This window comes from Hippocampus bargibanti, linkage group LG14 (genome assembly GCF_051943395.1).
Source record: "Hippocampus bargibanti isolate YZ-2025 linkage group LG14, ASM5194339v1, whole genome shotgun sequence".
Classification (NCBI taxonomy): Eukaryota; Metazoa; Chordata; class Actinopteri; order Syngnathiformes; family Syngnathidae; genus Hippocampus; species Hippocampus bargibanti.
This window is the reverse complement of record NC_142747.1, coordinates 1,472,082-1,499,253: the sequence shown is the minus strand read 5'-3', so window position 1 is coordinate 1,499,253 and position 27,172 is coordinate 1,472,082. Positions and strand designations below refer to the sequence as shown.

At 40.6% G+C, this 27,172-nt stretch overlaps 1 protein-coding gene across 1 annotated transcript in view; it reads right to left on the bottom strand.

Annotated features, from left to right (window-relative positions):
• bcas3 (BCAS3 microtubule associated cell migration factor) overlaps window positions 1-27,172 on the bottom strand; it is a 207,032-nt gene that overhangs the window by 82,688 nt on the left and 97,172 nt on the right. The window contains 1 exon segment of the mRNA XM_089014628.1: window positions 26,970-27,067. Within this exon segment, the coding sequence (XP_088870754.1) occupies window positions 26,970-27,067 (98 nt within the window).

The window sequence follows — 27,172 nt, the reverse complement described above, 5'->3', positions numbered from 1 at the left end:
GAAACAGCTGATTATCTACTGATCCAGACAGCTGAGTCAGCATTATAATTGCCGAGCACATTCGACCATGATTCGCAACTTGGCATTCATTTGAATTTATGCAGATTTTTGCTGATCATGAATTTGATTGTTAGCATTGTAACTTGATGATGAAGTTGAAGTTATATTAGAACATTAGTTTATGCTGGATATCTGAGCAGGACATACTTTAACTAATCATGATTTCATTTAATAGACAATAGTTATTTCTAAGATTATCAATATGGTCTATTATGACTTATTTCTTATGTATCAAAGTTATTAGTGAACCTGTATCGTAAATGGTTATAGTCTATCTACTTATGTATATGTATGATTGTAATCGATTACGAAATAGTAAGTATTTATCTGAAATACAGTAATTAGATGACTTCGGCTAACTGAAATGAGGGACATGACAAGGGATCATGTTATAGAATCATACTGTACCTAACTAACATCACACGCACCCACGCACGATAGACTAGTACACAACAAACAACCCAATGACCACAATATACAACGCCAGCACCACACCAACACATACGCAGCAACACCTAATACCTCTCTGACTCAACGCCATTCACAACTACGACACAGAAAACATAAGCGCACATATCCAAATCAGCATACATTGTTAATGACTATCACTGCAGACTCTATGACACAAGTGATTACCTAAATTAGTACGTTCAATGTTGAACAGTATCAGCGAGCGCTGAGATTAGCTATATGCATGTGGAATTGCTGGAAGCATCTAGAAATTGGATCCTAGGACAAATCAATTCGTAAATGATAAGGTCAGTGCAGGAGCTCAACTAGCTAGAGTAAGCCATCAGAAATGTTATCATCAGGCTAAAGGTATGGCATTGGAATGAGGATTCAAATGATAGCTTGTACAGTAACAGCAATGTACTGATAGTGACATGATACATGTTGATAGCTTCAGAGCTGAATTACATCGAAAAACTGATTCTGACCTAGCAGTGCTAAGTATCTGTCTTGTGTAATAACATAACGATTCTGTAAGTTAAATCGTCAAACATAGTAAATCCGTATGAGGCATGTAATTACAGTCTGCTACATACAGATAACGATCTACATCATAGACGTCAGCAGCATTAGACGACTGTCAAACTTAAGCATAACACATAGACAATGAAATAGTCGGAGAATATAACATCTGGAGGACTAACTGTATCACTGAAGCAAAGATGCATTAATACTGCAGGCTTAAATGTAATTTCTGTAAATCCTCACATTGATCTAAGTACTCTCAATTACAATATGAATAATGTATGTTCACATTCCGTATCTTGCACATGTACATTATCACGTGTTACAGTAATCTATAATGCTAATTGCAAGTCTTGCTGTAAATTTCGTAATACAGTTCAGATTAAGATTATTAAGCTGTCCTGGAGTATAACATTTGTTACAGAATCTACTATATGACTCTTAATGTAACGAATTTACTGTTGACGTTAAACCGATTCATGAATTGTAAGCTAAACTCTGTCTGTACAGTTACCCTATCATTAATACTCAGAATAGTTTCAGTTACATTGTATTGTCTCTACTAATTATCGATATGTAATTGAATTTACTAAACTTATGATCAGCGGACACAATTGTATTTCTTCTTCTACAATTAACATGAACTAAGTTAGAATTATACCCTGCCTTACTGCTTAAACGTTTTTACCAGCAACGTGTGTATTCATGATATGGGGTCAGAAGTCATTCTTTCACACCGGGTCAGAAGTTGCTCTTTCAAACCACCGAGAAGATGGTTGGCAAAGGATGGCGAAGCATCAATAAGAACCTCTTAAAATTGCAATATTATGTGCTATTTTTGCTAGTCCAACCTTCCTAATGACTTTTCTTGAGACGGACTTTTCTTGAAAAGTGCCAGCTCTGGCCAGTCTGCTCTTGTCACTTGCGCCGAGTGATAAAAGCAGTTTTCTAGTAAACTATGACTTACTAATGACTAGCCAAAGACACAGTAATTTGCGAAAACACTGATGTTGACCAGCGCCTGCAAGAAGGTACCCCTTTTGGGTTGGCAACAAGAAATTTGATTGGTTAAGGCAACAGTCTAATCTATGTTTATTTTTATGCTTCAGGTCCTACAGAACTGATTGTGAAGGCGTTCAGGTTAGACCCTGGTAACACATGATGGCTGAAATGTCCAATTTTCGCCCGCACTACAATTATATTTGGCCCGCGAGATGATTTCAAATATGTATTACAACTGGCCCGCCGGCCCATTATACAGCGCACGTGCCATTAAAGGTGGCTGCATATTGAAGGCATCAAGCGCTGCCATTCATTGTGTATGTGCAACGTTAGCGACAGAGTGCAAGTCCGCGCTGAGGCACAGAGCGTCGAGCAATGGTTGCATTTGACGTGTTGTCGCCAGATTTCAAACATTTTTAATTTGAGCATCAAAACGCTGTGACGACATTTATGCGCGGCCAATAAGAGCGCAGCCGGTTCATCATGGAGCAGGAAGCTTAGCTAAGGTGCTGCTAAGCGATAGAAAGGGCACTGCCATTTACGACACTTTATTAAAGATGAGCGAAATGATGTGAATAACTATTTCCAAATGGAGCTTATTGAGCTGCAATGTGATGACACACTAAAGTCAAAATAACATTGTCGGTGCTGCGCAATTTCCACCTTACCTCCCTGACACGCTTCCCGAACTCCGTGCCCAAGCTGCGCAAATGCTCTCTATGTTCGGGAGCAACTACCTGTGTGGGGAACTGTTTTCGTTCATGAAGTAAACAAACCACCACATAGGAGTCAGCTCACCGATGAACACCTTCAGACAGTCCTGAGGATTTCCTCTGCAAAGAGCCTGACTCCAGAAATGGATGCACTCGCATGTAAAAAGCGATGCCAATGAACAGTGGAAAAAAAAATTAAATGGATACATATTATTTTATTTACTGATGTCATGGTCTGTTCAAATTTGAAAGAAACATTTTTTTAGGTGATGGCCTTGATGGTCTGTGATGAAAAGATTTAGGTTACAATTAAAATGGATAAAGATATAGAAGCCTGATATATTTGTCAGTTTTTGTTTTATTATTTTCTTAAACCTGTTCTGGTTTCAGTATTTAAGCACAAATTCAATTATAATATATTCGGATTGGTTAATACAGTAGTTTACTGTATATTAAAGTTAATAAAAGCATCAACAAATTCGTTTAAAAATAGGTCTGGCCCTCAACAATGTTCTTTTTTTTTAATTTTGGCCCTCTGTGAATTTGAGTTTGACACCGCTGGGTTAAATGCTTAAATATAAAAACATGTTTCCGTATTCGCAGCGCAACGGGGGAAAAGTAATGAAAGGAAGAAAAAAGACAATTTGGAATTACAGTACTTAATAAGAATTCATAGACAACATAAAATTAACACCAGTCTGTGATTCAGATATTTTTAGGCCAGCAGAGAAGGCTTGGTGGGCCTTGACAGTCCACCACCACTTTTCATGGCCAAACAAATGTCTGTACCACTTTTCAGAATCAGATTCAGAAAGCCTTTAATAGTCCCATAAAGGGGAAATTTGCAGTCCACAGAAGCAATTTGAAAGGAGGGGGGGGGGGTTTGAAAACATTAAAAAAGTATTCTAAGCATAATAAAAATGTCAGAGGACTGAAATGTATACTGTAAGTGTGCAAACATGTTTCATAAAGAACTGTACTTAGTGCAAGTATAAAAAAAGCATATTTGATATATGTAACTGTACTGAATGTAAACTCTAGAACAGTTCTTTTGCCTGTTCAAATTGAAAGTAAGCATTATATGAGGTGATTGTGTATGTGTGTGTGTGCATGTGCGCATATGTGTGTGCAAACAAAAAAGGGACAGTTCCATCAGATGCATTTAAACACAGCCTTCTTGAATAACACTATTCACACAGAGGTGACTATTGGACGGAGACTTATTTATAAGGCCTACTATATATTAGGTCTTTATTAAATTGTTAGTCATGCTCCACATGTCCTCTTCTGTGGGTGTACATGCGTTTGGTGTACCATACTAAATGTCCACAGTGGGTGTGACCGAATGACCCCACCGACCGTCTTTTAATGCCTCTGAAATATGACTGATGTACACACAATAACGAAGGCTGACATGCCTGTCAAACAAAGAACAACAGACACAGAGAATGAGTCTGAGCAAGCAGTCTATTCTTACAAGTAGGGTCAGATGAACAATAAGGTCTGACCATAAATAGGTCAGTTTGCCTTATGGTTGCACGCACTATGCCACTGTCAATGGAGTATTGAAAAGACCATGAGTCAATTCAAATCTAAATGGTTTTCCCGGCGTAGAAAGATAGGCAGTCCGCTATATAAATAAATAAATAAATAAATAAATAAATAAATAAATAAAAATAAAACAATATGTAAATATAATAACAATAATAATAATACTAATACTACTACTAATACTACTACTACTACTACTACTACTACTACTACTAATAATAATAATAATAATAATTATTATATTTATAACAGGAACTGTTAAAAGTTAATGATCACAAATCATGTAGCAACAATAAATCGCTGCCTTTACAGCAGCTCCGATTATTGTTTTTTTTTCCCTTGCTATTCCTTTCATAAATTTGCCGCTGTAAATTGTGAATTTCTCCATTGTGAGATCAATAAAGGTTATCTAATCTAATCTGATCTAACCTAATCTAATCTCATCAAATCTAATTGAATCTAATCTAATAAATGAATGGCTAGTGTTAGCGACTGGTGCAAGAAGCTCATTTCTATTAATCGACTGGGGTTGGGTAGGTTGTGCGGGCGGTCTGTCGGTTGGATCGCCCGCATCCCCCGCCAAAACCTGACCCAAAAGCCGCGCTGGCCCATCCTTCCATTGATACATCTGTCTAGTTAAAATGTTGTGCTTTTATACAATCAATGAAAAAAATAATAATATAACCATACAGTGCCTCTTTGCAATTCTTAAAGGAAATTTAAACAGCTAAGGCTGCATACAATGTGCCGTACATGGAGCAACTATCACATATCACATCAACATTTTTGTCAAGGATTCACCATCGCATTATTTATGTTTTCCTTCTAATTTCGCCATCAACACGGATCAATATGAAGTTTTCAGACCAAACAAAGTACCGCAAAATGTATTGACGTGATCAAATGACGGCTACAGTGTGTCCTTTCTCGGTCAGGGGAGTTCCTTCAGTGAGTGCCACCAACCCCAGCAGACTATCCAGTGCAGACGGCCCCATCCCTGACACCTCTCCACGAACGATTGTATGGGAATGCTGCTCACTCCGAGACTCCTCAGCTCGCCCCACATCGTCTCGAATAGGTCACCCGATTGGAATCCCCACCTTCAATCTCATCTGAGGCTAACTCCAACCATAGCTATCATCTGCCTCAAGCAATCAAAGCAATGCAGGAGGAGAATGAAAAAGTTGCGGCAGTCACAACAGTGGATCCAGTCGGGCATAAAGGAAATGCATGAAGCTCAAAGTTAAATCAAACAACTAACAGAAGTTACCCTTTCGTTGAGAACCGGAATGACCCAAACCTCCTGTCCTGCGTCAAAACTCCAAAACTACAAAATTCCATCCAAGTGTCAGAGCTCCTTCCTCTCCCCTCCAAGCAATCTACTTCCAACTAATGCCGCTGAGCTGTTTCGCTATCAGATACTGGTAGTTCACCTCAAATTGGAAGAAGCCAGGCTGATTGCTGATGCTTATCTGAATTCTTCCACATCATACTTATGGCACAATTGCAGCTCTCAGTGATACATTTGGTCAACCACATCAACTTGCACTATAGCGAGCCTCATGGAGGCCCCTGAAGTTTAAGCATGGCGACACTGCATTATTCCAGAGGTTTACAGGAGGTACAGGAGTGGTCCATCGATGAAAAGGTTTCTTCAGCCGTCATCTGTACTTCTCTAAAGAAGTACAGATGTACTTTTCATCATTTATTTGGGATATTCTAAGGAAGGTACATGTCATCAAAACAAACAACAAGCACAGTGCAGATACAATAAAGTCTCGTTATATCGATATTCAAGGGAGTCCGAAAAAAATATCGATATAACCGGGACTATCGATATATCCAACCCTGTTTGCATGTAATTTTCTCCGTGCGTGCATAGAAATAGTATCGATATAACCGGGACTATCGATATATCCGATATCGATATAACGAGACTTTACTGTACATACCACTGTTGAGAGGTGAGTCCTTCATTCTTGCATGCAAAAACCTTAATCTTTTCACACACTTGCTTCATGTTAAAACTCATCATACACATAGAATGTGCAGAAGGCTGGCGGGGACACGTACAGTACAACACACACACACAATAACTATGGCAAAGGTGTGGACAGACACATGTGCTGAGTTCCTCAAGGGAGCATGAGTAAAGGCGACAAAGCTTTCACAAAGGGTCCAGCTGGTTTCGGATGTGCCAAAGCTGAATGCTTATTTGGATGTGAAGGTGTCAAACCAGCTCGACTATGGAGCAAATGTTGAGATGCTTACTCGCGCACACCTGGGTCTCTGGCAAAAATCAGCGGTCCAGAAAATCATTTGCATTAAATGTAATAAATGATGGGTGGCCCGGTAGTCCAGTGGTTAGTACGTTGACCTCACAGTGCAGAAGTTGTGAGTTTAATCCCGGCTCAAACCTCCCTGTGTGGAGTACGCATGGTCTTCGTGGGCCGCAATGGGTTTTCTTTGGGTCCTCCAGTTTCCTCCCACATTCTAAAACCATGTATGGCAGGCTGTTTGAACACTTTAAATTGGAAAATGAATGAATGAATGAATGAATGAATGTGCAGGCATGCACATTACACCATGACGTCCCAGATCCACTGGTGAAAATGACGCTTTGATCGTCTCCTCTTTCATCTCCTACTGTTTTGTACAACAAAGAGGGTGCTGAGACTGCTTAAAATTGAATGACTGTGTGATTTTTTGTGTTGTGTCACACCATGTATGATGTATTTATTTATTTATTTTTTTGTTTTGACTTCAAGATGGCGCCGTGAGATTGACTTCCTTTACCGCAGGTCCTGCATTTTGTTTTTCTACTTCTTTCTTTCCTTTCCTTTTACTTTCATCACATTGCTGCTGTGAAATGTATTTTTCTCCACTGTGAGACTAAAATAGGCCAATCCAATCTAATAATAAATGTTGTCTATTCATACACACACTGTCCATACCTTCACATATTACAGTGGCACCTCGGTTTACGAACCCCTGGGCTTACGAACTTTTCAAAATTTATGAAAATTTTACCTTGCCATATGAACTATTTTTCGGGATAAACACGGAGCTGCCACAATGAGTGATGTGTCGTTCATGAATGAGCCCGTTCTTCGAACAAGGAAATGGGAGCACACTTTTTGTTTTGTCCTCTATTCCCCGCCCCCAGTCGTCGGTTAAAGCCACGTGATTGGTCAAGAATGCAGCAGTGGGGGATGGGGTTACAGACAGAGAGAGAGTCAGGCTGTTCTAAAAAAAAAACAAAATGGCGTCTGCGGTTAAAGCCACGTGATTGGTCAAGAACCGGCAGTGTGGGGGGAGGGTTAAACATTAAAGAGACAGACAGACAGAGAGAGAGAGAAAACACACACACACGAAAGGTAGAGTACAGAGCTTGAAACAAAAAAAGAAAAGGGGGAAAAAACAAGTAAAATGGTGAGAAAATTGATGGAAAACAGTGAAATTTGGACCCATTTCAACTTTGATAGTTCAAAAGCAGAGTGTAGACTGGAAGTTTAAATATCCCATCAACCAGGCTCCACAAATAACCCGCACAAGTCATCTGTACACTTGATGCAAAAAGCTATCAACCCAGCTAAACAGATCACAATTGATGCAGAACTAGATATAATTATCACAGAGAAAGCAGCTACAAGGGACCATTGCTCAAGATGGTGAAAGAAGCCTATGTTCCTCATCATGTGTTTAATGCTGAAGAAACCGAACACTACATTCCATCAAGCCATTAACGACCATCACTAAGGTAAATAAAATGACTTTATTCTACAGTACAGTTTATTTCTTTAATCATAATACTATAGCACATTTATTATACGTAAAATAAGGTATATTTTGTGTAGTTTTAAGGCTTAGAAAATTAGAAAGTAGAAAATTATGTTTTAGGATGACCTGGGAATGCATTATTCTCATTTTAATGGTTTCCTATGGGAAATTAATTTTTGGGATACACACTTTTCGCGTCGACACACTCTGTCTGGGAACCAATTAAGTTCGCAAGCCAAAGTCCCACTGTACTTGACGTTACACATTGTGTGAATATAAAAACAACAGAAGAGGAAATCCAAAAACAGGTGTGCAGTGTCTTAAATTGGATTTGAAGTACCGTATTTTCTGGTGTATAATGCCAATGAATGATGTATTTTTAAACTTTTCGATTATAGTGAGCACCACACTATAATGTGCACCTTCAATGTATTTTTTTCATGTATTTTGTTTTTCTACTTTCATTCCTTTCATCACTTTGCTGCTGTGAAATGTAAATTTCTCTACTGCAAGGCTAATAAATGCAAATCCAATCCAATGAATTAAAAATGCTTTCCAAATGTAATACATAAATATATAAATGTTTTCCAAATACTTATAAGGCGCACCAGAGTACTATAAGCCACTGATTATTATTATTATACTTCACATATAAGACGCACTAGCGTATCCGGTGCAAGGTCATCTTTTGAAGAAAATCAATGCTTTGGGTCTGCATTATACACAGGAAAATATGGCAATTCTGTTTCATAACATGTACTGCTTGTGTGACAAAAAGACTTGCTTTTACTTAAAGCTGCTTCACGAAATGAAAAGTGAAATAGGGCATGCAAATGTATGAACACACATAGACTGACTCAACACCAGGTGTGTGAGGCGAATGTAAGCAAAGACACATTTGGCTTAGATTCCCAGCGGTATCCTCTCTGTGCTCTCGGCAAAAGCTCACAACACCGTGACTCTTTTCCCGTTCACAGTACAGTACATTCGGCTATTATTGAATGGCTACAAATGACTGCTATTGGCCTGAAACATTTCCATTCTTTTTTTTTACATAATAAAGATGGGTGGAAGGGAATTGATACAGTGTGCCTGTCCTCCTCCGCTCCAATTGTGCTCTTAGGTCACAGCACCAAAATACAGCATCAAAAGTTGAATGGATCTTGACTTTGAGAATCAAGATGATTATCAAGTTTGCATACAGATCACTGGATGTAATAAACCATTCCATCCATTATCCAAACTAATGACCCTCAGATGGGTCAAGAAGCTGCTGGAGGCAATCCCAGCTGTCTTCAGGCAGTAGGCAGAGAACACCCTGAACCGGCTGTTAGCCAATGGCACAACAACTCACAATTGCAATCACATTAAGGGAAAATACTGTAGAGTGTTTGACATTCCGGCCTTGAATATTTTTGGAATGTGGGACGAAACCAGAGAAAACACACAATGGAAGGCCAGAACCCGTAACCAAACGATGTCCTCATACTGTGATGCTAACCAGTCAAGTATCGTGCTGCCTCCATTTGAATTATTCATCTTTAAATATGCAAATAACATTAAAAAGGGTGCTCAATGGCATCAAATGGGCTAACAATAATGTATGCATGTGAAAATAGATGAACAATCACCTATGTCCAAATTTTCCCAGCGGTGGAGCGTCAACCTTGGCCACCGTGTAGCTCTGCCTAGGATGTCCACAAGCTAGAGTAAATTAGCAGCAACAGTAAAACGGTAAAACAGCTATGCTTCTTGTTGTTTATATACAGTAAAGTCTCGTTATATCGATATTCAAGGGAGTCCGAAAAAATATCGATATAACCGGGACTATCGATATATCCGACCCTGTTTACATGTAATTTTATCCGTGCGTGCATAGAAATAGTATCGATATAACCGGAACTATCGATATATCCAATATCGATATAACGAGACTTTACTGTAATTGTGTTCCACGGGAGAATTTGGTAGCCCTCTGTACAAGATAAAGGAAAAAATACTGTAAATACAACACACAAAACTAGTGGTCCACGACTCACCCAAAACCAAGTTAACACATTTTTTTGCGTGTTCTACCGGAAACAAATTCCTTGTGTGTTCTACATACTTGGCAATAAAGATGATTCTGATATTCCAAGCATCATCTCACATCGTTGCTCCACAAGTACTCCATATACAGCACTATGTATACGGCAATAGTTGTTTAAAGGTGCTCTATAAATACAGCTGAGTTGACTTGTATGTTTCAATGAGAAATTGTTGTTGTCATGAGGTCAAAGCTATCAAGGTTTCAGTTATTTTAATGATTTATTTTAACTGTATCACATTCCCGTGTGCAGGAATCTGTATCAAACGACATGCACTCATTTTCCTTAATCCTCTCATCTTCTTGAAATTAAATGATCCTTTCATTTCCTGATGGGCAGTCAAAATCCATGTGTCTTGGATAGCATGCGTGGGTGTGTGAGTGTGAACGTGCACTTGGCTTCTGGGAGTATTGACAGCCGTGACTGACTACTGCGTTTGAAAAGCATTTGCTATGGATTGTGTTTACTCACCAATTTTGCTACTGAAGCGTTGCTCCTTAAACTGATATTTTGAACTATTTGGCATATTCATTTTCCTTACATCGATTAATCAATAAGGTCAATAAGGATTCTGGGGAAATGTCGGTGCTGTTGGACAGTCTGCGGCTGGATGGATGCATGGCTTGAGGAGCCCGCGATAAGAAGAAAGGAGCGTCAGCGCAGAGCGCCGATGCGTATGTGGAATTGAAGCAGATTTATGTGGGACAGGAGATGTGAGACAATGTCTTTTAGTCAATGGATGCTACAGCTGCGTGTTTGCTTTCAACATTTAGGTTGTAGTCGACGTGCACGTTCCACCATGATGTCCCTGATCCACTGGTGGCAAGACGCTTTGATCCTCTCCTCTTTCATCGAGAACTGCTTCATGTCACCATAAAGAGGGTACAGCAAGTCCTGAAGAATGAATGACTCTCTGTGTATTGTCTTTGTGCTGTCATATTATGTTATGTAGTTTTTTTTTTGTTCTTTTGATTTCAAGACGGTGCCGCGAGAGTGGCTGCCTTTCCTGCAGCTCATGTATTTTGTTTTTCTACTTTCATTCCTTTCATCACTTTGCTGCTGTGAAATGTAAATTTCTCTACTGTGAGACTAATGAAGGCAAATCCAATCCAATGTCAGTGATTTTCCGGATGCCTCATCCGATCATACTCTACCTATCATTTGTCAATCAATTATGCAGTTACACAATCTACTCTCATGGCCTACACTCAGACGGATGATAATATCTCTCCTTTCTAAGCCAATGATGCCTTATATCCTGATGCATCTTCGGATATAATGACATGAAACCGATTTTGTGCTCTTCCATTTCACACTTCTATAGGAACCCATTTGATCAGCTGACCTTAAGGCTGGTCTCCAATCGACTACAAGGAGAATAATTTTCTTCTTCATGTCGTGTTGAACATCAACACGACTATTATCCCTTTATCGATAGGAACTTTGAACGTTCAACTCAACTAAATAAAGGAGGAGTTGGTGCCAGCCGTGGGCCCGACGCAGCGTTCTTGTCGCGGCGGTCCCACGCGCCCAAGCGCCGACGGCCACCCGCCTTGGCTCTAGTCCTGGCCACCCCTCGGCTGGCGTCACGCGGTCAATTGCTGTGCGAAAGTCAGATGCTGGTTGACTGTCCAGAATTAAAATAAATCAAATAGGGTCAGACGGTCGTGAGTATGGGTGGTTGTAAGTCCAGGTGGTCGTAAGTCACTCCGGTCGTAAGTCGGATGTTACCTGGATAGCACTTTGTTGCTTGTGTTGTAACATAAGTACGGGTAACATCCGCCTTACGACCGGGTTCCGTTCTGACAAAACAGTCGTAAGTCAAACGGTCGTCAGTAGAAATCCCTTCAAAATGGCCGATGCGAGGTTTATACGACAGGATAGCATACTATGTCGATCTGTTGCAACATTTTCTATTGTATACCATTTTCTATTATATACCATTATATACCAAACTTTTACAGTTCATTGATAAATGTGATAACTTATAGTGTTATTTTTATCATTTTATATTTTGTATTATCATTTTTTTATTACTGTATACCTCTACCTCTTATGTATACCAAACTTTAATGTACAGTTAATTTATAAATTTTAAACTTACATTTTAGTGCACATGCGTACGCACGTATTCCCACGCACGCGCGCTGTTGAAAAATCACTCTCCCTGCTTACGGAGAAGCCAGAAGAGGTCGCCCGACACACACGCTCGTCCATAGGCGGACGCCGAAGGAAAAAAGTAGTGTACAGTACTACAGGAGATGTTGCCGAGACGGTATCTGTACTGTATAAGTACTGTACTGAGTGTAGTCACGCAACAAAGAAGGTGTAGGATTTTAAGTACTTGGGGTCCACTGTCCAGAGCAATGGAGAGTGTGTAAAAGAGGTGATCAAGTGTGACCAGCAATGATGTTTGGACTGGAGACAGTGCCACTGAAGGAAAAAAACGGAAGCAGAGCTGGAGGTAACAGAGATCAAGATGTTGAGGTTTTCTTTGGGAGTGACCAGGTTGGATAGGATCAGAAATTAGTATTTCAGAGGGACAACTCATATTAGAAGCTTTGGAGATGATTTGGATATTTCGAAAGGCGAGAGAGTGATTATATCGGAAGAAGGATGCTGAGCCTTGAACTGCCAGGCAGGAGACAAAAAGGAAGACCAAAGGATAGGTTTATGGATGTTGTCAAAGAGGACATGAAGGTAGCTGGTGTGAGACAAGAGGTTGCACAAAACAGGGTTAGATGATTCGCTGATTCCCGTTGGCGACCCCTGAAGGGAAAAGCACTGAGTGTAGTCACGCAGTAGATTGCTGTGCGAGAGTGAGATGCTGGCTGGCCAAAATTGTTGTACAAATTGCTATGGTGTGGGGGTCATCAAAATTGTCATATGAAAGTATCCAATTTAGCTTAAGTTGTCACAGAGTTAGATTTACTTGAAACAATGTATTTTGAGATCTGTAACTTCAACAACATTTATAGTCACAGGTATTTTCAAGTGCCCTGAAAAGCACGCACAAATATGAATTTGCTCTTTCACAAGAGGGCAGAAAGTACAGTACATATTAAAATTGTATTTCTACTTTTTTGTAACATATTTGCTTGATAATGTTCTGACAGATTCTGAACAATTTTCAGCGAATTCATGTTAGAATGGCATTAAACAAACAGTCTACTATCGTCCCAGTTCCAAAGAAACCAGCACCCTCGGGATTGAACGATTATAGACCTGTTGCTCTGACGTCTGTGGTCATGAAGTCCTTTGAACGCCTCGTGCTGAACCACCTAAAGAACATCACCGGTACTCTGCTAGATCCTCTTCAGTTTGCCTACCGGGCAAACAGGTCTGTGGAGGATGCAGTCAACATCGGACTGCACCACATCCTCGACCACCTTGACAACACAGGAACCTACGCAAGGATCCTGTTTGTGGACTACAGCTCTGCGTTCAATACCATCATCCCAGAACTCCTCATCCCCAAACTTCTCCAGCTTGGTGTGTCCCCTACGATCTGCCAGTGGACCCTCAGCTTCCTGACAGGACGGACACAACAGGTCAGACTGGGAAATATATCATCCACAACACGAACCACGAGCACTGGAGCCCCGCAGGGATGCGTCCTCTCTCCATTGCTCTTCTCTCTCTACACGAACGACTGCACCTCAACGCACCCAGCTGTCAAATTCATAAAGTTCGCAGACGACACCACGGTCATCGGTCTCATCAAAGACGGCGACGAGTCTGCGTACCGACAACAAGTGGAGCAGCTGGAGCTCTGGTGCAGCCGTCACAACCTGGAGCTGAACACGCTCAAGACAGTTGAGATGATCGTAGAAACATCCATCACCACAGCTACCCCTCACACTATCCAACTGCCTTGTGTCAACCGTTGAGACCTTCAAGTTCCTGGGAATCACAGTCTCCCAGGACATGAAGTGGGAGGTCAACACCAACTCTATCCTGAAAAAGGCCCAACAGACAATGTACTTCCTGAGGCTGCTAAAGAAGCATGGCCTGCCACAGGAGGTGCTGCAACATTTCTACACGGCTGTCATCAAATCCATCCTGTGTTCTTCCATCACCGTTTGGTTCGGGGCCGCCACAAAAATGGACAAAATCCGACTTCAACGGACAGTTAGGACGGCGGAAAAAATCATTGGCACCGCCCTACCCACTCTCGAGGACTTGCACACTGCAAGAATCCGAACAAGGGCGCGGAAATCCTACTGGACCCTCCGCACCCTGCCCACCACCTTTTCCAGCTACTCCCCTCAGGCAGGCGCTACCGATCCATGCGCACCAAATCCAGCAGACATTTAAACAGCTTCTTCCCCCAAGCCATTAACTCTTTGAACTCTTTCAATAGTAGCCAAAATGGAACTGTATAGTGCCACTTAGCAGTTTTTTTTTTTGACGACGATACTAGTGCAGCGTGTTCTACCGGAAACAAATTCCTTGTGTGTTCTACATACTTGGCAATAAAGATGATTCTGATTCTGATTCTGATGGTCATTGATGGCTTGATGGAATGGTGTTGGAGGTCGAAGGTCAAAGGGAATTGCTGTTTGGAAAGAGAGGCACATTACATGAGGACTGTAATTAAAGAAATAAACTGTGCTGTAAAATAAAGTTGTATTTACTTTTTTGATGGTCGTTGATGGCTTATGGAAGGAGAGTCACCTTCCATAAGGACTGTTTGTAATTTAACCTCTGGTGTGGCTTCTCTTCTTTTTTGTTTTGCTTTCTGACTTGTTTTTTTCTTTTGCTTTCTGACTTGTAAGGTCTTACGAAGCTGAGGCATCACATTATTGTTCATCACGATGATGATTGTCATAGCCACAGTCTTTTCTATGGATTATTCTCATTTTAATGGTTTCCTATGGGAAATTAATTTACATACACACTCTGGATACACACTTTTCGCCTTACACACTCTGTCTGGAAACCAATTAAGTTCGTAAGCCAAGGTCCCACTGTATAAGGATTTTATCAGCCTGTGGAAACGGGCTGATTAATTCCTCACATGATTCTCAGAATCTGAAGCCATTGTTTTGATTCTCCAGCAAGGCAAGACGCATTGGCGTGACGTCACGAACTGGGGGCGGGACTTTCTGAAAATGCCCAATTCGCAGCTCAATTTTTTTTGCAAACTTTGGACACTTTAAGTCATTTTTATTGGTGTTTTGCATTTGAATATAAATATCATACTGCGTGTTTTGGGTATTTTAGATGCTATAAAACGTTTTTCTGATGTTAGTTAGGAAACAAAAAAAGTGACGTCGGTTGTCCTTTATGTTCCATGGCTTTTTTTTTCTATGAAGAACAAAGAGAGTTATTTATTATTATTATTTATTTCATAAATAGTGTTAGTTATTTCCTGTTTTTCTATGAGGAACCCACGGAGTTATTTAGTTATGATTTATTTCATAAATAGTGTTATTTATTTCCTGATTTTTTTTCTGTGAAAAACTCAGAGAGGGTTATTTAGTTATTATTTATTTCATTAATAGTGTTATTATTTGTTTCCTGACTTTTTTTCTGTAAAGAACCTGGAAAGGGTTATTTGGTTATGTGTGGCTTTCTGGAAAAAAATAAGCTCCCCTACGATCGTAACACTTTTTCTGTTACAAACTGACACCGGCCCCCCATCACAGAAGGGAAAAGTTATGTGGCCCTCACAGGAAAATATTTGGGGATCCCTGATGTAAACGGATGCACTCACACGCACACACACACACACACACACACACACACGCACACGCACACGCACGCACGCACACACACACACACACACACACACACACACACACACACACACACACACGCACACACACGCACGCACGCACACACACACACACACACACACACACGCACACACGCACACACACGCGCACACACACACACACAGACACTCAAGCACACACGAGGCATGCGGCACAAATACCAAAACAAATGTAGGCATTACTAACAGTTTTAAACAAAAAGATGAAATCACAGAGTCCTGCCTATTCTCATTCTGCTATTTGTCTGTTGGGGAATGAGTCTTAAACTGTGAGATACTTGCCCTGACGTTGAGCTCATTTATTGAATTAGTGCATGAATGAGCAGTGAGAATAGGGCTGGCTGGGTGGAAGGCCCTTCTCTGAGGCTTCTTCGCCTAGTTGGTAATTATGCCGCGCAAACATCTCTGTGCAATTCAGAGGAAATAAGGATATAATGGGCCACAGGTTTGGGGGCATGCTTAAAACTAGGGCTAAGGTACCAATGCTACCATGCTTTTAGGCTCACGGAGGGCAATGGAGCTGGGTTAGGGCATTGGAATTATAAGCGAAGGGCCCAATTACAAGAGGAAGACAGCGATTGGGGGGAGACCGGAGGAAAAAATGGAAATGCTCTAGTGGAAACCAGGCATGGAAATGTCATGACTAGCTGCCAGTGACAATACACCCATCACACCCTCTCCCTGCCCTTTACACACACAACAAGGCAACACACCAAACTGCTTTGAGAGCGCTTCACATGTTTGTGTATTTTCTTGTTTTGTTAACTTGTTAAAAAGTAAAGCCTGTGCAACACTGTATGTAAGCTAAACATTTGTGTTGTACAGTCCTGTGCATGATTATGGACAAGATTACACTAAAAATCCCTTCATGTTTGACGAACCCAGGCATGGCAGCATAGAGAACGGGCTCCTGGCAAGTTAAGTCAATTAAACCACTGAAACACAAATATTCAAAAATATATCGTCAGAGATATTCGATCGGGGACTGTAGACAAAGGCTCGGACACAGGAAGATATTTTACTTCTGGCAGGGGACGCAGCCATTCAAGACAGACGCTCAAAATCTGAAGCCCTCTGCCAAGCTATTGAGAGCATATGCAAATTTAAGTGATACATGAGTAAAACATAGTCTTCTTGATTTGAATACCACACACCTGGACGTCTCAATCACCAACAGCTATAAACAATTGAGCATAAAAATGTTAATTGTTTGTCTTTCCGTGAAACAATATACAGTAAAGTCTCGTTATATCGATATCGGATATATCGATAGTTCCGGTTATATCGATACTATTTCTATGCACGCAAGGAGAAAATTACATGCAAACAGGGTCGGATATATCGATAGTCCCGGTTATATCGATATTTTTTCGGACTCCCTTGAATATCGATATAACGAGACTTTACTGTATTTGTAACCCGGCTAATAAACTCTTCCTGTGAGGGAGTTTCAAGTCCTAAATTCTGTTTAAGGCCAGATCTCGTAGATGAAGCTGACAGGTTAACAGTCTGTGTCTGTTTACCTCAGATTGACCCCAGGTTTCTCTGTGCTTCAATTGTGTATTCTAGTATAACTTCTATTCTGTCTAATCTCTATCATATACATCATGTACAGTTTGTTTTTAAACGTACACTTAGTGACACCGTGACACAAGTTTTGTTATTTCATCTGTTCACTTAAACACATTCCAGAATAAGGATTTAGGAATTATAGCCCTTTGCATCCTTTTTCAAGGGACCAAAAGTAATTGGACAATTGACTCAGAGGGCTCTAATTGACTCAGAAAGCCCCCCTGTTTGTTAACCTGTCATCAATTAAAGGACAACCGACGATTCCGGATAAGTTACGTCCACAATTTGTGAAATCACTTCAAATGACTTCTACTGAGCACATAAAATTCCACGGCATATAGCTATATTTTACATGTTAAGACTTGCGCTGAATATTCAGGAAGTCAGAACGGAAGAACCAAAAATTGGTGTCGGTTGTTTTTTAACAGTTTCTCCCTCACTATTGACAGTTGAACCATGTCCCCCTCCCTGGGTGTCATCCTCGATCGCTCACTATCTTCCCACTCCCACATAAATAATATAATTCGATCCGCTTTTTTTCCACCTACACAATATCAATCATCTCCATCCGTCTCTCACCCCTCAATCCACTGCTATCCTTGTCCACAGTATCATCACCTCCTGTATTGATTATTGGAATTTACTTCTCTTTGGTGTTCCTCACAAATTTCTCCACAAACTACAACTATTCCAAAATTCCGCAGGCCGAATCATCACCAGAACCCCCTCCTTTCACCATATCACCCCAGTCTTCCAACATCTCCACTGGCTCCCGGTCAAACTTACAATTGTCTCAAACATTCTTCTTTATACATGTAACGCCATCCATAACCTCGCCATCCCATACCTCTCTGACCTTCCTCAAATTTCTGTTCCCTCAGATTCTCTCCCTCCACCTCTGTGTGCTGCTCTGTCCGCAAACTCTGGAACTCTCCTCCTCCCAACATCCGTAATATTGATTCGCTTCCCACCTTGATATCCCATTTCAAAACCCACCTATTTAAAATCACATTCTTTGTGTAGTTGTATCTCTTGCTCTTATTACATATAGCTCTTCACAACAGCTGAAGCTGTAACAAAGCGCTTAACAGATCAGTTTTCATAACGTATAAAACAAAATAACATAAAAATAAAATATATCCAACTTGTTTTCTTTGGTATAAAACTGACAGTCAATTGCCAGACATAATAATTTAAAAAATAATTAAAAAAATGATGAATGTGCGTTGAAATATGTTTTCAAGGCACTCCAAAAACAATATGACCAAAACTGTTGATTGTCTAAATGTGCCACAGAGAAAAATTCATCGCAGACCTCCATTTTGTTAATGTGCATGACCAATGTTGGCAGGTTCTAAAACAGTAACTTACCTGTAAACCTGTACGTTTTTGCCATACAAAGTACGTTTATGATGCATTTTAAGACGTGTACGACATACAAGAGAATATGTACGGAAAAACGTACATTTGTCAATTATGGGTACCATCCGGTATACACCGACTATCACAAAACAGAAATTCAATCAAGTCAAATGAGTTCGCCGCGGTAGTGTAGCGCTCTCCACTATGGTAAGTGATAGAGTGTTTTTATACACATCTGTAAACATCCTATGTTATTTCATGTTTAGTTTAGTCTATATGGATATATGTAGCTGATTAGTTAACTCGTTGCATATGCATAAAACTCCGTTGAACTCCGAACCAGAAGAGAAACATGAATTAGATTTCAAACAGTAAGGGAGATACAATGTTGTGGGATTCAGAAGAAAACCACAAGACAAGCGGTGGTGTACGTCTTGACTCAACCGTGGTTTATTTCGAATGCAAACGTATGCGCACAACAACTTCCTGTACAACAATTTAAATCGGTCCGACACGAAACACTAAAAAACACAGGTGTTCCCTGTTTAAATAAACATTTTAGATGTTTACCATTTGCAATTTGCTTTACCTGTAACCAAAATATTAAATAGGGTACTTTTTAACCTGTCACATAAGCCTCTATCTCGGTATTGTTTTTTTCGTTGCAAATGAAGCGAGTGTTTTGATGCTACTGTGCGGATGCGTCTGCCGCCTGCTGATTTCCCATTGCATCATTCATCATGTAATTTCATCTATTAAGAATAAGTACAGAATGATATAATGAAACACATGTACAATATAACATGTTAAAGTACATAAACACGTTTGAAAAAAAAATAAGGCGTACAATTATTTTTTATTCTGTAAGGGAAAATACGACAGTTTGTAAGGGCATGGAGCCGTGGAGGTTGACAGGTATGCAGTAAGAAACTTTCAAAAATAAAAGTGAAAGATAAATTAAGGTTTAGCATGTCATCACAACGTTTCTAGAAAATAACAAATATCAATATCAAAACGTTGCACACAAACTGCAGTCTGCCACACTGGCAAAACTGTCAGTTTCATTCTTGGGCTGTGCAAAATATATGACAATTCCTAGAAGCAGGAAGGGAACGGGCATCTGTGTCTGAGAATGCTGCCGCTGCTGATCCACAGCACCTGTGGCAAAGATGCAAGGCTTTGCAGCAACAACATGCAGATGTGTGCTTGGGATGCCACTCCTATTTTATCTCAGTGAGTCATCAACCAACAAGGGACGAAAGACACTGAAGTGACAATGACAAGGACCATAACATTCACAATTGTTTTGTGAACATTTTATTGAAGTGAGAGAACAAACAATCATTCGCATTCAGATTCAATTTCAATCAACAATTTTCAGTTTTAAATCGAGGTAAACATGCTTTTTTGTCGATCAATTTTTAGATCACTGGTAGTTTCTATGTGATCGATAACGGGTTTTAGACCATTTGCCAAATATTAAACATTTTGTTTCTATGAATTATAAATACCAAATGAGGTATTTACTTGCACACCACTTTACCTTTATTTTCTAAGAGCTGCTCCAAGTTGTCATCATGGCTGTGGAAGTTTGTGTCTTCAGCAAACAGTGTAGCTTATCAAAGCCGTAAAGTCACCCGTGATTGGTTAAAATCCATGGTAGAAGACTGAGGGGTGGGTTTTACGCACACACACAAAGGGGAACGCCACAATTAGAACAAGCACACGAACATCAGATGTTGAGACGAGAGAGAAAGCTCCGACAGAGCTACAGAGTAAAAAATGACACGGTGGAAAGTGGATGTTTGTCTGATCAGTTTGCTCCACTAATATGGCAATTGCTCTCTTTCACCAGGTGAGCTCACAGTTAGCAAGTGGTGAGACTAAATGAGTTAACATGCATCAAACTTCTGCTATCCAAGCGGCGAATCGCTAACTCTTGTTAGCTTCCTCGTTCGCCTCCGCAGGTGCTCGCCTGCTCTGCTCCGTTGGAAATGGGCTGATTTGCTAGGAGTTTGTGTAAACTTATGCCTTCGTTATGCGTGCTACCGCAATTGGCTGCGACAATGATTCACCATTGCGTTATTTATATAGTTTTCCTTCTAATTTCGCCATCAACGCCCGTGTTTTCAGACAAAAAAAAAGTACCCAAAATGGATTGTGTGTCGCTTTCTTGGTTAGTGGTGTACCAAATGTGACGTCACTTTGGGCATCGTCATCAGCTCGAAAACAAGACTTCATGAATATTCAGCGCAAGTCTTCAAAGGTAAAATATAGCTATATGCGGTGGAATATTTGTAACATGCGGGCATCAGAAGCCATTTGAAATGATTTTACAAATTATGGACGCAACTTGTCGGGAGGTGTCAGTTGTCCTTTAAACTTGTGGACAATGCTGAAGAAACAAGACCATGTCAGAAAGCCATCAAATTTAACTGAACTGCACCAATTCTGTCAAGAGGAGTGGTCAAAGATTCAAACAGAAGCTTGCCAGAAGCTTGTGGATGGCTACAAAAAGCGCCTAATTGAAGTGAAAATGGATAAGGGACATGTTACCAAATATTAGCGCTGCTGAATGTATACTTTTGACCCAACAGATGTGATCACAAAATAGGGACCGGCAGACCTTATTTTTTAATTTTAATTCTACGCTTGGCACTGTGTCGTGTATTAACCACAATTGTGTTACCAGTTAATTGTGGGTTGTTTGGATACTGTACCTTGCATTTGCTATCGACACACAAGACACCACACACTGCAACGCACCCGGCAACAAGTACGACAATTTTGGCCAGCCAGCCGTCTCACCGAAGGGGGGAGTGTCCACACTGTAGCTGTCCACAGCTGGTGTGTGTGTGTGTGTGTGTGTGTGTGTGTGTGTGTGTGCATGTGTGTGTGTGTGTGGGGGGTATATACGTGTCTGCGTGTGTGTGCGTGTGGACAATACTCCGAGACATTTAAACTCCTCCACTTGGAGCAAGATCTCCTCGACCCGGAAAGAGCACTGCACTCTTTTCTGACTGATAACCATAGTCTCAAATTTGGACATGCTGATTTTCATCCCAACTGCAAAACGCTCCAGTGACAGTCAGAGAGCCCCACTTTATGGCCCCAACAGTACTCCATCATCTGCAAAATCCATCGACGGTTTTCTCTCGTGAACATTCAGCTCGATTAATTGAACCCCCAGAAATATAAATGCAAAACTGTACGCAACCAAAACTGCCAAAAAAGCTAAAATTGCAAACACTCCACAAGGTTGATAAAAAGGCGAACGCGTAGCAGATGCCTAACACGTCGGTGTCTGCTCAGGCACTCAACAGAGCATCTGCTCAGGCTTCACTGCTTCTGGCATCGTGTTCACACGCACACAACACACACACACACACACACACACACACACACACACACACACACACACACACACACACACACACACACACACACACACACACACACACACACACTCCTGTTTCAATAGTTTTGTGAGGTCCTAATAACTCCATATTGTCACGTTCCGAGCGAGAGTGACGGCAGCTGACTCGTCGGAACGAAGTGGAATGTTTGGGATCCCAAAGCAGGCGACAGAGACATACTAACCAAGCAGGATGTTATTCACAAATATAAAAAAACACAGAGAGTAAGAAGGCAGGGGGTGATCCGACCTGTTTACTACGGCAAAAAGCAAATGGCACACGAGGGTGCAAAATTACGCAATCCCGGCAGAAGACATAAGCTTACGGGACGCAGGGAGAATAACTCGGACCGGATACACTCGCGCATCGAAGGAAGAGTCCAGGTACGGTGGCGAGTTGAGTCAATCATCCGGCATTGGCGAGGTGATCGCGAACCATATAAATGCCCATGTCCATGATTAGAGAATTGACAGCAGGTGGAGGGCGGCCGGGAGAAGTAACCCCGCCCCCTGCTGTCAACTCGCACGTGACACATATAAGGAGTGAGGACCACCGTTGCTGATAAGTTTAGATAAGAACTAGTGTTACATTTGAACACTAAATGTCATCCCATTTCCCACCTCAACTTCTTTAAAAACAAATAAATAAAAAGTGGAATTGAAACTGAAATAACAGTGAGGTTTCTTAATGGGTACATTCAAAGTCCATTCAAAGTCCACACCCCTGAAGTGAATTTGATTAAAATATCATTTTACTTTTTGTGGTATGGATTTTTTCCTCTCATTGACCACGCACACACAAATAAACACACACAGTGAGTAAAAAGTGTGTGTATCCAAGTGAAATGAAAATACACACTAAAAAATCAATTTGGGTGAATTTGTGAGGACCTCCCTGAATCTTCAACAGGTGCATATATAGACCCCCTAGAAACCTTTAGAATGAAAAACTTGTGAGGACCAAAAGTTTTTCATCTTGCGTATTTCATTTTGTTTAACTCATTCAATTTTTCAAATTTAATAGGGCCTGAGAATGTGCAAGGTCCCTATTGTTTTTGTAAAACATAATAATAATAATAATAATAATAATAATAATAGTAATAATAATAATAATAATAATAATAATAATAATAATAATAATAATAATAATAATAAAATGAACAATATCAGTGCATGAGCAGTGACTGCTATATTATTCCTCTTTTGTTGAATTAATTGTTTTTATAAGAATACTAATACTATTATTATTATAATTATTCAGTCTGCAGTCGTGACTCTTACAAAGCCCCTAATGTTTTTGTCGAAAATATTATTTTGGACAATGTATGTGCGTATGTATTTGTAAAATGTATTTTTCAAGACAATAAATCACATTTTTGAAGAGATAAACTTGCACAGAATTAGTATTTTGAAGTCATCAATCAAAGAAAATAAGTTGGCCTGTCAAGTGGGCACGTCACAGTGGAAAAAAGATGATAAATGCTGCTATCTAGAGGCTCAATTAGGAAGAGCAAATTAGTATTTGAGTGATTGGCGGAATGAGCACCCCATTCTTCTAAAATGGCAACAATCAACAGAAGGAGGAACGTTCACTGTGAGGGTCAACAGTTCAAGGATGGGTGGAAATTGGAGTATTTTAGTCACTGAAATATGTAACAACAGAATGGTTCACTGAAATCTATTTAAATTAATTGCTCTTATATGTAAAGAACACACACAAGGCACAGACATGTGACGTGCATAGGATGAGATAAAATGGTAATAGGCAATAGATACTGATTTACTCTAAATGAGTCACTCAGGGGACTTTTCAGCCTTGGTGGCTATTGAAAAGAAAAACAAATAATATAGTGTGGGCTTTCACACATCGTGAAAGATAAAAGTAAAAATGCTAATGTTTACACACACACACACACACACACACACGCACGCACGCACGCACGCACGCACGCACGCACGCACACACACACACACACACACACACACACACACACACACACACACACACACACACACACACACACACACACACACACACACACACACACACACACACACACACATATATGCGTTTTTATGCTTTCTGGGGACCACGTTCCAGATCATCACTTCTGGGGACTACCCTTTCTGAAACATGTTTTCTTTATGGGGACCAGGTTTTTTGTCCCCACACGTCAAATGGTCCCCAGGACGTGACTGTGTAAACAGGTTTTTGTCGACATAACCACATATAAACGAGAGCACGCACACACACACACACACACACAAACACACATCTGATCATGGGGGTATCGTATTTTCCGCATGAGAAGGCACACGTAAAAGCCTTCCATTCAGCCTTAAAATCCGATGCATCTTACTTTCTGCTGTATATGAGACTTGTCAAAGTATTTCCTGCACCATTCGTTTCAACCATGTGAGTGGGGAATATCAGTGTTTTGTTTGTTTTTGAGTTCCTTGCATTGGCTGGAAACAGGTTCAGGGTGTCCACGCCTACTGCCCTAAGACAGCTGTTTTTTTTTTAAAAATCTTTAAAAATTACAAACTAAAAATGAAACAGAATACTGGATCGTAAGAAAGTGCTTCAGTGAACAAAAACAGTATGAACCATTTCCTGAGCAAAACAAGTATTCAACAACTTGCTATAGATAAGCAACAATGAACAAAACAGACCCTTAAATCACAGTGCTGTATGTCAGTAATTCAGAAATAACACTGTCCTCATAATGAGAAATTAAAAGTGCATAAATAAATGTCAATCACTTCTCGTAGTCTTCAGAGGACACATCAACGATGCCTCATACGTGGGGGTGTTCTCGAGTTCAGTTTGCCAAAGAGCTATCTTCTTTTCCTTTCGGCTTTTCCCTCCAGGGGTCGCCACAGCGAATCAGTGTCCTCCATCTTACCTGTTTTGTGCATCCTCTTCTCTCACACCAGCTACCGTCATTTCCTCTTTGACAACATCCATAAACCTCCTCTTAGTTCTTCCTTTCTGTCTCGTTCAAACCATCTCAGTCTGGCCTCTCCGACTTTCTCTCCAAAGCCTCTAATATGAGTTGTCCCTCTAATATACTAATTCCTGATCCTATCCAACATGGTCACTCCCAAAAATCTCAGAATATATCACAAAAAGAAAAATAAACTTTCCATAGAACAAGGATGAATTTGTGTGGAACAAGAGTTGTAGTGACAGAATAAGGAGGGGAGCAGTGTTGAAAGAGGTCCACGACGGACACCCTGCTACAGTTAAAATGAAGACACAACAATATGACTGCCGGTGAAATATTGACAAGGACACAGAGAAGGTCTGCAGACAATGGGAGACCTGTCAGATTTAACATCGCATACCACACCATGGTTCGCTGCACATGAGAGTTTCCTGAAGGAGTGTAAAGAACGATTCACATAGATTTTGCAGCTCCATTCATGAGTCACATGTTTATGATAGTGGTTGATGCTTACTCCAAGTGGCTAGACGTCTTCAAAACGTCACAGATAACTTCAGCAGCCACCATCACAAGGCTCAAAAGATTGTTTGCAGCACAAGTTGAACCGGAGCAAATCGTCACTGACAACATTCATGTCGCATGAGTTCCAACTCTTCATGAAAAGGAATGGAATCCTTCACACAACTGGAGCACTGAAGCATCCTGCATGCTTCGAGATGCATGGCAACCATCAAGGAAGGCATGAAGAAGCTTGCAGGAGAGATCCCAAGTATTGAGGATAAGATCTCACACTTCTTGGTGCATTATCGTACAACACAGAACAGGACAACTGGAGAGTCACCAGCAGATATGTACGAACACGGCTGGATTTCCTCAAACTGCATCTTTGAGATGGTGAGGAAGACACAGTCTAGGCAGAAGGAGGAACATGATCATCAAGCTGCCAAAAGACATTTTGACGTGGATGACTCTGTCTGTCGACACAACACGGCTGGAGAACACCCCAAATGGATCTTGGGGGTTGTGACACAACAGACTGGACAGGTGTCATACCATATATAAGGTGAGACTGACCTGATATACAGGCGGCATGGAGACTAACTGCCCCATCGATACCCATCGGACATCATAGATACCGGACATAAAAAAAAGCATCTCAGTCAGCTGAGCAGGAGAGAGACCTTAGTGAACCGGAATGCACAGCACCTGCACCACCAGCTTTTGCACCTGACCTGCCAGAGCCACTCGTGCCGAAGACAGTGGTTTTGAGACATTCAGGACATAAAGCACAACGTCCTTCACGTTATAGAGATTGAATGTGATTTTGTAATTTGAAAGATGTTCAGATTGAATTTATAATTGACAAATTGTTCTGCAGTGTGATAGGTAAGGTAATGTGAATGTAGTATGCTAAGTTAATGCTAATGCCAATTTAATTTCAGCAAAGATGTATTGGATTGCCATCCATTGCGCATGTGTGAAAATGTTCAACGCCCTTTCCCACGCTGCTGGTGCATGAAACTCACAGTCAAATATACAATAAGGAAAACACGTGTGTCTGCTTCGTTATTCAAGACACCACCGAAGGCTCACATAGTTTTCAAAAAACAATTAAACTTAAAGTCTCAATTCAGAAAGAGGAAACCAAAGAATAGGAACAATTTAGTAAAGTAAAATGTGCTCCAAATAAAGTAAAAGTAAACAATAATACACATGGTTTCCTACCTGGACCCGCATCCATACTGTTAGCTTGTCCGTGATGATCAGCTAACAGCCTTGATGACCCAGGCATGCTGACTGGATCCGAACGCAATGGCTGCATCCTGAAAATGTGCACATGGTTGCAAACGAATTAATTCAGGTGTACGTATAAAGTGCAGACTAAAATAATTGTACAGTAACCACATTTTTAATTCGAATGATTTAAT